The 11,759-nt window shown below is 36.3% G+C and overlaps 1 protein-coding gene across 1 annotated transcript in view; it reads left to right on the top strand.

Moving 5' to 3' along the window:
* Positions 1-11,554, top strand: part of GABPA (GA binding protein transcription factor, alpha subunit 60kDa) — a 19,274-nt gene extending 7,720 nt beyond the window's left edge. The window contains exons 4-9 of the mRNA XM_010077154.1: positions 379-624; positions 2,480-2,674; positions 3,488-3,544; positions 4,583-4,723; positions 6,087-6,279; positions 11,106-11,554. Coding sequence (XP_010075456.1) covers positions 379-624; positions 2,480-2,674; positions 3,488-3,544; positions 4,583-4,723; positions 6,087-6,279; positions 11,106-11,334 — 1,061 coding nt within the window. The 3' untranslated portion in view covers positions 11,335-11,554. The remainder of the gene's footprint in view (positions 1-378; positions 625-2,479; positions 2,675-3,487; positions 3,545-4,582; positions 4,724-6,086; positions 6,280-11,105) is intronic.
* The last annotated feature ends 205 nt before the right edge of the window (positions 11,555-11,759 follow it).

The following is an 11,759-nucleotide window of genomic DNA, read 5'->3' on the forward strand; positions in this document are numbered from 1 at the left end:
GTTCTGGGTTTTTTGGGGTTTGTTTGGTTTTTTTATTTGGTTCAGTATGTTTCTTACAGACCAAAATACTTGTTCTTTGTGCCCACGTGCTGAACATTCTGTTCAAGATCTGTGGAATGGATCACCTAAATAGAAGAGGAAGCTGTAATACTGGGGGAGGAAAGAGGGACAGCTTTGTATTCAGCTTACTAAAGTATATGCTGTACAATAGAACATGTCATTCTAATTTAGGACACTTGCAGAGATTTGATGATGCTTTTGTGTGATGCTTCTTTCCTGAGTATGCTAACACCTGTTGATCGGAAAGCTTTCGAACAACATTTTTGTTATACTTGCATTACTATCTTTAAGTTTTGTGTTTGTTCTTTCTGTACCTAGGGATAGAGCCCAAGTTAAACATCCTTGAAATTGTGAAGCCTGTGGAGACTGTGGAGGTAGTGATTGATCCGGATGCTCATCATGCAGAGGCTGAAGCTCACCTTGTTGAGGAAGCTCAAGTGATAACCTTGGATGGAACAAAACATATTACAACGATTTCAGATGAAACATCTGAACAAGTGACACGATGGGCTGCAGCGTTGGAAGGCTACCGAAAGGAGCAGGAGCGCCTTGGAATACCCTATGGTAATAATACGTGACTCTGTGTGTGCACGTGTGCATGTGTTCAGGTAGGGGCTGGGTTCTTCTGTTTGTTTGGGGTATTGGTGTTTTTTCATAAATGATAATTAATTTTAGTTACATGATTAAAGTGCTCCAGTACCTCAGAGAAGGCTTCTTATGGTATGGGTAAGTACAATGCAAATATTTGCATAAGAGAAGGCTAAAGAGAAGTAGAATCAAGGCTTGTAATAGTTTTGTTAAAATAATGCTTTTTGCTCCATAACCAGCTTGTCATTGGAGTTTTATTTTTCTTCCCCTCCTTAAAAATGTTTATGTTAGTAATACAGCTCTTTTTCATGTGTGTCTGAATTTGAACTAGATTGAACTCAGTACTTGATGGGGGTTGCGTCTAAAGATACTGAAACAAATTGTTCGTAGGTTATAGGATGCTGAGTACGGTGTTAAATCAGATTTTGCAGGGAAAGCCATACTTGACTTCAACATACTGGAAAAAGATAATTCAGATCTGAATATAAGTATACTGGTAGATCATAATCTTTTTTGAATTAATGTAGTTACTTAGCAGGCTGTAAATTTAATGTTATCTTAGAAAAAGCATCTCTGAATGCTTGCTTAGGATTTAACTGAAACTGTGGTTTTAGACCTACGTCACATTCAGGAGATTATCCAGCTGAGTTACTTGTTGTGACTCGCAAAAATGTACAGCATCTACAGAAGCTGTAGTATCTAAGCATGCCTGAAAAACTGGAATATATTTGGCAAGTGGGATACTTGGAAGTATTTAAGAATTCCAGTGAAGTCACAGGTCCTTGCAGGACATGCAGCTAACCAATGTTTTGAACATATCTTTGATAACTAAAGCAATGGCTTTTTTCTTGCCTTTTTGTTGTTCTCATTGGCAAGCACTTCCAAAATAGCTTTCATCATGCTATGTCTGTTGATAATCAGGGATTTGATGCAGAATGTTTGTAAAGAAAAAAAAGTGAGGCATTACCAGGAGCAGACTGATATTTTTCAGCATGCTCTCCTATTAATATAAGAAGAAAATTACTTAAAACCATATTGTTGTTGTGTTGAATAATGCTAATAAACTTAAATAATGTTGCTGCTTTAAGAAAACCCTATAACCCACAACGGTGGCTTTAAAAGTTTAATGTCTTTTGTGTCACGGGAGTGCAGGTTTTCAGGAAAACCATACTAGTTCATTATGGAAGAGATCTCTCTATTAAGAATAATAGTGTCCTCTCAATGTGAGAAGAATGTGCTAAACTGCCTTCCTAGAAAGAATAGAATTTTAGATGTTACCTGAGTTGACGTTGCAAGAACTTGGGTTGAAAGACGCCACTAATTTCTGTGTTATGATACAGTCAGAAGTTTCTGAGAATAAAGAGTGTTCTTAAGGTTCTTACGTAGTCTCTCAAAAAAACCTCCTTTTTTTTTTCCCCCATGGAACCTTTTTTGCCCTTTCCATCTTCCCAATAAGTAACACCACTCCATCAGCATTTTAAGAGGAGTCAACTTTCCATCCAGTCAGATTTCATCACGGTAACTACACTTCTTGATGTGTACCACCACTGGACTTTAACTGAATAGCAGTACTGACTGGCTAGAAGCAGGCCCTTTTTAAAAAATAAATCAATAAATAGGGAACAAGAACCACCTAAATAAAGTTTTTTTTTAAAGGCCTTCAGAAAAAGTCATACAAAAAAATTAACTCTGGGTTACGCCTGTTTGAATGCTGTGGATCAGTAGCCACTTGTATTTCATTCTTGTTGTCAGTTACAGTAAGGACTAGCTTTGACTCCTCGGTGAGGAGTACATAATGGGATGATTTGCAGTTTTATCTCTCTCTTCCCAGACCCAGTACAGTGGTCAATAGACCAAGTGCTCCACTGGGTGGTGTGGGTGATGAAGGAGTTCAGCATGACTGACATTGACCTCAATGCGCTGAGCATTCCTGGGCGGGAGCTCTGCAGCCTCAGTCAAGAAGACTTCTTCCAGCGCGTCCCACGGGGAGAAATCCTCTGGAGCCATTTGGAGCTTCTTCGAAAGTGTATGAGAGATTTTTCTGGAACTGATTTTACATATTCCCTCTCCTCCTTTCTCTCTTTGTTTTCTTTCCTTCTTTCTTTCTTTCTTTAAAGATGAAACTGATTGTGAGCTGTTGTTTTTCCTCTATTTAATATTGGCAGTAAAAACAAGGGCATCAATACAAGATAACAGGAGAATATTAGTGAGAATGTCTGCTGTTATGAAACATGTCTGCATACTAAAGGCTGTTCGCTTGTCTTTCATCAAACTTCATAACTAATAGGAAATAGTGACTGATGATTCCTCCTTTGTTTTAATAAAGATTTTCTGTTTGTGCATCTCCTGAATGTGACAGTTTTATAATTAAATATTGATTGTGAGTTATTTAATGTACATCTCTGTCATATAGAAGTGAAGATTATTAAGCATCAGCAATGAAATTCTTAGGTTGTACACAACACAACTGATGAGTGATGCACTGTATGCATATGATACAATAATGTATATATGCGTTTTAGGTTTGCCATGCATGGATGTAACTTGGCAAACTAAAAACTATTTCTTTCATTTACATGATATAGCTGAAGGTTTTAGGGGATCGAGAATGCATGAGATACCTTGAAATTCACTATGTATGTCCTTATTTCTGAAAATTGAGTGACAGACATTAAGTGTCTCTGCTCATAAGAACGTGAGCTATGCATTTCTCTTGCAAACTGATACCAAATTTTGACTTTTTACCTGTATGAAATATGAAAGTTTTTGATCTCCAGGTGACTTGAAATTTGTGGGTTAAATAAAAACTTAACTAGGTTTTTTTTTTTCTAATTTGCAGATGTGTTGGCTAGCCAGGAACACTCTGGAGAAATAGCAACTGTTACTATTGATCAGCGTAAGTACTTCTGGCAGCAGTTAATTCACACAATTAACAGTTTGCAAGTTTGGTACTGTACTTTGGTTCAGCACTATAATAGTACACCATTCAGAAAATCACTTGAGACAGTAGTTTTCCGTGGTGAGGAGGACGTATTTTTAACTTCAAAGCAAAATTTGAGGTTTCTCGATATTTTGTTATTTGAAAGGTAGTGTGTGACCTGAAGCATTAAAGTTTCTAACTTTCATTTTGGATGGTGCGTTTTCCACCCTCTTGAAATAAGCTGTCTAGGATACATATTTGAGGTCTTGAGTTGTTCTGGTTTTTTAGGTTATATATTGCATTAATGAATAGATATATTAAAATTTTATGATTTAAAAAAATAAATGTTTCCAAAAACTGAAAGTGAGTGTAGAAGAGAGGACTTCCTTAGAAACCAATACTCGAAAAAATACATTAAGGCACCTTTCCAGTTGAAACTCATTCTTCCAACTGAAGCATTGTCATCAATTATTAAAATGAATCAATTTTCAGAAGACTTGTAAGCAGCCTATATGTTAAATAGATAGACCATGTATTACATCCTGGGTTTGTGTCTAGTTAAAGCCACCTGGATTTGGGCATTTGTATCCTCTTATACCATTGCAATAGAAGGGTATTTAATTGCTGTTTGAATAGCAGGGAGGGTTGTACAGTGAGTATAGAGAAAAATGTGTTAGGGTAGATCATATGGGAACAGCATGAAGATGAAAACAAAGGCATGAGAGGCGTTGGGTTTTTTTTAATGGAAACATATAATACACATGATAGTAAACTGAAGCTGATGTTTTATCTGTAATGAAACATCTCTGCTGCGAGTCTAAAACCCCAGTTTCCACTAAAAGAGGTAAAAAGTCTTTAAATTTTTCCTTGCATTGTGACCTATACAGTGAGTCTTTTTAGCAAAGGAAAAAACTAGCTCCTAGATGTTATGATAATACAGGTAATAAATAATATATGACAATTTCTGTGCCAGCAATTTATAATTGATGTTTTGCAATATTCTCTGCTTTACAGCTGTGCAAATTATTCCAGCATCTGTACAGCCTGCTACCCCAACCACCATTAAAGTAATAAACAGCAGTGCAAAGGCAGCTAAAGTACAGAGAGCTCCAAGGATCTCTGGGGAAGACAGAAGTTCCCCTGGGAACAGAACAGGTATTGTCTCCATTACTTTTAAATGCAAATGCAGTAAACACTCATTAATTTAATTTACAGTTTTGTAGAACACATCATTGTTAGTCTAAATGTGAGGTTTGTAGAAGTCCGTGTGGTATGAAGGGAATCGTAGCTACAAAATATATCACAAGCACATGCAGACTTGGAAGGCTGGTTAAGCTCACACAGGCACTATGTTAATGTAGTGCTGCAGCTTTTGAGTTCTGCAGTAAATAAAATGCGTAAAATTATTTATTTTCCTACCACTTAACAGTCTGTCCTCTCAAAACCACTGCATAACATTTGTTCAAGCTTTTAACTTATTTCCATTTTCCATGTGCAGAAAGGGGTGAAAATAAACCGTGTGTTGTAGAATTCTAGCCTACCTACTACTTGCTGTACTTGCTGTACTTCTTCCCCTCCTCCCCTCCCCCGCAATTTGTCAACTTTAGAATTTAGCAAGTTTTGGAATTTTTGTTTTATTAAATTAATGCACCTTCTGGAAAACTTCACACTAAATCTGCAGTTTATTTTTGGAATTTGTTATTCATACACGCTCTCTGATAATAACTCCATTTCTTTATCTTATTTTTTCTTGCTATCATTTTTGCTTTGGTTCTCTCCACTGTTGTGATTTTTTTCTGTTAAATCCTTTCCTCTCCTTCCCCTTGAATTTTTATTTGTTTTAAATTCTCAGTAAAAGTCTATTATGATGTCATTCAGGATTCTTAGGCCAAGATCTTATCAGCTGACATCAGTGGGGAATGCTCTGTGCTTCTCCCTTTAGACATTAGGTCTGCTATCTCTATCTCATTGGGAATTTAGTAATTTAGCTGCAGATACCCGAGTTAAAAAGAAATCTAAATGATTGGACATGAAGGATGTTATATTGACATAAGATGGAGATTCGGAGGTTTTTTTGTGTTTCAAATATTTAATGTTGAAAGTTGGAGACTGAAATATTTTTTTAAAAAACCAACTTCTATTATATATGTGTGCCTGTGTGTATGCCTGAAGAGGAATAAGCAGTTCTTGCTAATTCTGTTCTATTTTAGGGATAGATATGTGTCTAAATGACTATGTGTAGTGATATATAATTTTTTTTCTTAAGTTCTAGGGACACATTTATGAGAAATCTTGATTATTTTTTTCTGTATTCATCAGTTTCTTTTTTAATAGATTAATACTGATGACTTTGCAGGAAATTGTTTACAAAAGAATAATTAGAAGAAATTAAGTGTGAGTTTTCCTTCCATCATGTATTCTATGTTTGTCTGCTTTAATATGTTGGTTGAAAATTTTAGCTATGAGGGGAGCATAAAAGGACTAATTGAAATGGATCTTGTTAATCCTGTTTCAACAGGGAACAATGGCCAGATCCAGTTGTGGCAGTTTTTATTAGAACTTCTCACTGACAAAGATGCTCGGGACTGTATTTCTTGGGTTGGTGATGAAGGAGAGTTTAAATTGAATCAACCTGAACTGGTAGCACAAAAATGGGGACAACGTAAAAATAAACCCACGATGAACTATGAGAAGCTTAGTCGAGCTTTGAGGTAAGAAACTTGAGGAACTGATCAGGTATGAAGCGATCTGCTTCCACTTCACTACTTTAACTATCATAATGTAAGAGTTGCGGCTTTTTTAGTAAAGGGATAAACAGATCCTCTGAAGCTCCTCCTTCCCGTCAGATTGTACTAGTCTCAGGGCAAGGTATCTGTTGGGGTTTTTTCTTCTGGGTTTTTTTTTTTTTATTATTATTATTTTTAAAGAAGCTAGTACAATAACGTCTTTAAAATATATTATCTTTTTTCAGGATTACTGAACACTGACATGATATAGGTAGTTCATTTTCAGAAATATATTTTGTTTGATGTGTCTTAAGCATTTATGCTTTCAGAAGTGTATGACACTATTGATTATGGGTGAAAGATACAGAAATATGTTAATACTCTGAATTACTGCCTTATTTTTTTATTTTCCAGTTTACTTGTTCGTGTTCCTCTTGCTCTTGGTATGGTATAAAGCAGATACTTTTCCTGTAATTACATAATCATTAGTAGTTTTCTGTATGTAACAATCTTTTCTGCATGTAATAAAACTTTTTCTAAGTTCAAATATTCATTTCTTCCATTCCATTGTTCTTATGGTAGGGATGTTACATTGAAAAATACAGTTGACAGGTAAATTTCAACAGTTGTGATTCCAACATAGTGAACTTTTATAATCTAAAGAAATTTAAGCATTTCAGGCTGTCTTCATTCCATCATGATTTTGTAGTTTGACACTGGTAAAAGGGACTTGTGTTATTGAATCACTGTAGGTAATGTGCTTGAGGAGGGGGAAGAATGCAAGTACCTGAATTTTAGACTTTTTTTCCACTGATTATTTTGGCCTCTGGAATAATTTGAAGATTCATCTACGTTCACTGAAATAGTTAAGATTGAGCTTCTAATTTCTTATTGTGATATGGTTAAATCTATTTCTTTTGATTAGTTTTCAAGAAAGGTATTTATTGCCTAATCCTGCAAATTATTTAAGCAGTTTTAGGAACTCTTTTTATATGAGTGAAGTTGTATATTGGTTGAAGTCTGAAATCTAAGATTTACTTTTCAGCATTTACACTTTTGGCTACATTTTTTTTTTAAAGGCAATAAACTTCTCTAGCATTGTTTGAAGAAAAAAAAAAAAAAGAAAATCAACTTCTATTTAAAAATACCTCCATGAGAAATTATGGTAAAGTTGCCATATTCAGATTTTCTTTAGTCTTATAGGGAGGATTTAAGTAACATCAATGTGTGTAGTGCTGAATGAGTACTTTCACTGTGGGAGATCAAAGTCTAGAAGACCATGAATGGCACAGAGTCAGTGAAGAATGACTGCTCCATATCTCATTTACGTGAACAGGAGGCATCAGAAGAAACTGGCAGGCAGCAGATACACACCTTAACTATACCCTTTTGTTTGTCTTGTAACTTCTTTAGGCACAGTATCAATGCCAGAATTATTTTATGAGTTTGAGAGGAAAGTGGACAAATTAATGAAAAATAAAGGTTTTGAAGGATATTAGGTATGGAAAGATGCAACTTGTCAAAGTTCCTGAGCCCCAGATCAGTGAAAGCAAGGAAGAGCATCCATATGTGCTTACTCTCATGTTTTTTCTTAGGCATCCTCTTTTGGTCTGTTGGAGTCTATATCCTATTCTAGATAGATCTTTAGTGTGGTCTTGTATGGATGTTCTTGCATTATTTTTATATTAAATTAAAATGGTTTTTGTAGGATCACAGAATCCCTCAGGTGGGAAGGACCTCTGGAGGTCTCTGGTCCAAACTCCTGCCCAAAGCAGGGCTTTTCCAGTAGAGCTGCTCCCTAGCCTGTGTTGTTGCAATACCATTCTCATATTTCTAACCTGCTTTTATGAATCTGTGCATTTGTGTACTGAAGGTATATGTGAAAACTTTCTGGAACATAAAAATGATGTAAATGATGCTAATGTTTTTTGAGTTTTATCGTCAAACTCCACAGAAGATCTCAAAAGCAGCTGAAGAAGTTTAGAATAATGTTCTTATCACTGGGATATTAAACAGATGTTTGAACAGTAATTTGCATAAATCACTGTTAGAGACATTTTGCATTTATATTTTAGTCACAGAATTACAGAAATCACAGTCTTCAAAATGTTGCCATTTTGGCAGCTGCCTCAATATTGACATGTTTTCTAAGGCTTGAATATCTGAAGGGATGTTTGATGCCTCTTGCTACTCCCATGATAAACACTGTCGCCAAGCTAAAGTTTTATTAAATGGTAATATGTTTTGTTTACTAATGTACTGAAATTACTCAGTTGTTGATTAATACAGAAAATTATGTTGATATTACTGAGAAATGTGCTGGCTCTTCTGCCCATCTGTAGGCAGTACAGAAACTAGGGCAGGGTGAAAAAAGAGCAGCTTTTTTTGTTATGTACACCTTGGTAAATTTTCTAAAATCAGTATCTGTTTAGTCATCCAGTAGAGAAGTGAGGCTTGAAGAAAAATACATCTCCTGTATTATTCTGAAACAAAGTTTTCATGTGACTCAGAACATTCCAGTAATTAAGGTTTTGTAACCTTACATCAGTATGTATTTTTATTTTAACTTTCTGTATTTTGAAATAAGCAAATGCTGTAATCAGAAATGCATTCAACATAATACTGAAAAAAATCCTCTTGCCACATTGCCTCAACTCTAACTTGAGTAGTTCTAGCATGAGATGTGGGAACCTTGCATGGTTTTGGGCCTTTGCATAGATGCAGAATAATTTCTCATGATCCTTTTCTTTTCTGATCATATCAGTAATGCAGACTAAAGCACTTAATTTATTCTGTTTTGTAAAGCGTTTTCCTACAGCATTATTTTGAGACAGGCATTATTGTACAGGATTGTACAACAAATGTAAATGCTCATACAGAGTTAAATAACTTTAAAAAATTGGCCAGTGTCATTTTGACATATGGCCACATTTTATAAGCTCTGTCTTTCTGCAAATGCTTCATATTGACTGAGATGAGCATAGGTCCCAGGTCCCAATTTCTGTGTCCAGTACCGTGTCACATTCAACATGAATGCCTGCCCAGTCTTTCCACACTCTAAACTATACTGTGTTTCCCTGAGCTGTAGTGGATGCAAGCAGGATATTACTCATCCTTCTCCAATTCTGCCCAGTACTGCTAGACTGTACTTCAAAGGTGAACATAAACTATCATCCCACCCTCTAGGTTGCAGGGCTCATCTACCTGTTATAACTAAACCTCATTGCCTCACTAGGATGTTGAATGTGATGGACACCATACAGCAACAGATCCTTCAGCTGGTGCCAAGAAGATTCTCTGGAGCGTAGTAGGGCTGGCATGGAGAAGTGCTGAGTGGCCGTGGAGTAGCTCTTAAGAACAAGCATAATGATGTGGAGAAGAAAACAGAGAGCAGTTGAGGGAGACACTGGTGTTAGCCTCAGGGGGTGGAGTGAAGAGAAAGACTGAAGAGGAAGCTTTTATATAACTGTGTGTCATTCAGGAGAAAGGTGAAGGAGAGTTTTGGTAAATGGACCAAACTTTATCCACAGAGCAACCACAAGCTATTCTGGCAGTTCTACTCCATAACAGAACTCTGTGGCTTCGTGCATGATACCAGTAACCAGCAGGCTTGCCAACATTTTTTCTACATAGACTCTCTCTCATCCTATCTTTGCTTTGGTCCTGTTGGTTAGATCCTGACCCTCAAAAGTAAGAAATTAAAAGGCTTTTGTTTAGAATCTTAGGTGTCCAAAGAAATTTGGTTGGATTCTTAGTAAGTTACCTCTTTTCTGCTAGAGATGGGAGGCAGAAGTTAGTCTTTTAATTGACTTAATTTTGATGCTGAATGAGAGCCATCTTTGCTTTACAAGCACGTCACTCAGAGGATTGAGTTTTAGACAGTCAAGAAATCTGCGCTCATTTGTACTATATTTGGGTGATGGTTCTGAGGAAATTTAAATTGGTTTGATTTTTTCCAAATTTATCACAAGCTTGTGATAAAGTCCAAGCTATGTCCCAGCCACTTGGGTTTACTTAATGAGAAATGTGACGTGTTCTATTAATGCCTGCAGTGAGACAAGATCAACACCAGAACTGTAAAATTCTAACTTCTCTTCTATTGGTATCACCTAAACTTTTACATCTCTGGAGTACAGTCGGTCATATAGACTATGTTATCTTTTCTGCGTTTCTGCCCAGTCTGGTAATTCTTTTGTGACACAATGTAAAAAGCATTTCACTTTCTAGTTGGAAATAAAGGCAAAAGATGTAGTTTTGCTAGCGTATGATCTATATTAAAAACCCTTAAACATGCTTTTATAGTTTTGCTTCCATCTTTGAAAATAATAGGGAGAGAATGGCTGCTTTAGTATCATAGAAACTACAATGCTGGTTTTCAAACGTTTTCCAACATTAATTTTTTCCTTAGAAAAGCAGAGACAAGTAAAGAAAACAAAGGACAATAATGAGGGGGGGAGACAACATTTTTTTATGAAGGCAAAGCACTATACAAAACTACTGCCCCCCCAAGGTGTTTTTAAACTGCTCCAAGACCTTAATTTCTGAACTGGTGCTTCTGACTGCCTGTAAAATAATTACTGTGTTTTGTTCTCCTTAACATATCAAGGTGCAGGGACAATTTTCAAACCTCTTCCTTTTTCTCATATAAGAAAATGCCTAAACAGTATCTTGGTGTATTAAATTATATGAGAATCACGATGAGAAAAAGATTGATATCTTGGCCTCGGAGTGACCTTAAGTAAATAACAGAGGTGTATGGAAGTTACAGATGCTGAAAATTTACATTGATTTTTGTTTTTTTCTTTTTACAGATATTACTATGATGGAGACATGATCTGCAAAGTGCAAGGCAAGAGGTTTGTGTACAAATTTGTCTGCGACTTGAAGACTCTCATTGGATACAGCGCAGCAGAGTTGAATCGGTTGGTCACAGAATGTGAGCAGAAGAAACTAGCCAAGATGCAGCTCCATGGCATCGCACAGCCAGTTACAGCAGTGGCACTAGCTACAGCGTCCCTGCAAACAGAGAAAGATAATTAAGCACTAGGACCTCAAAGTGGGAGCCTGAGGCCTTTCCTGTGCAACCAGAGCACTTGCTGCTCCTTAAACTTTATCAGAAGAAACTTCTTTTGTTCCTTGATAATACGATATAGGGCATGATTTTCTATAAAGAACTGGGACTCACATAAATTTGGATCTTTTAACAGTGTATGTTTCAGTATAAGTTAAGGGATCACCATGACTTCTGCCGCTTTGAGTCGGTGTTTATAAGCAAAGGAAACTAGGACTAGACTGAGCTGAAGATCAGTGCTGAAGAAGGAGATCCAGGTTTACCTCTGGCTTAGGTGAAAAGCCAGTTATGAGTATTTCATTGTAATATGTAGATAATATGCATATATGAGGGCAAATACTGGCCTGTTTTGAAAGACATGTTAACGCTAGCCATTTAGCAAAAAGCAAAGACA

Source organism: Pterocles gutturalis, unplaced genomic scaffold (genome assembly GCF_000699245.1).
Source record: "Pterocles gutturalis isolate BGI_N339 unplaced genomic scaffold, ASM69924v1 scaffold24158, whole genome shotgun sequence".
Taxonomy (NCBI): Eukaryota; Metazoa; Chordata; class Aves; order Pterocliformes; family Pteroclidae; genus Pterocles; species Pterocles gutturalis.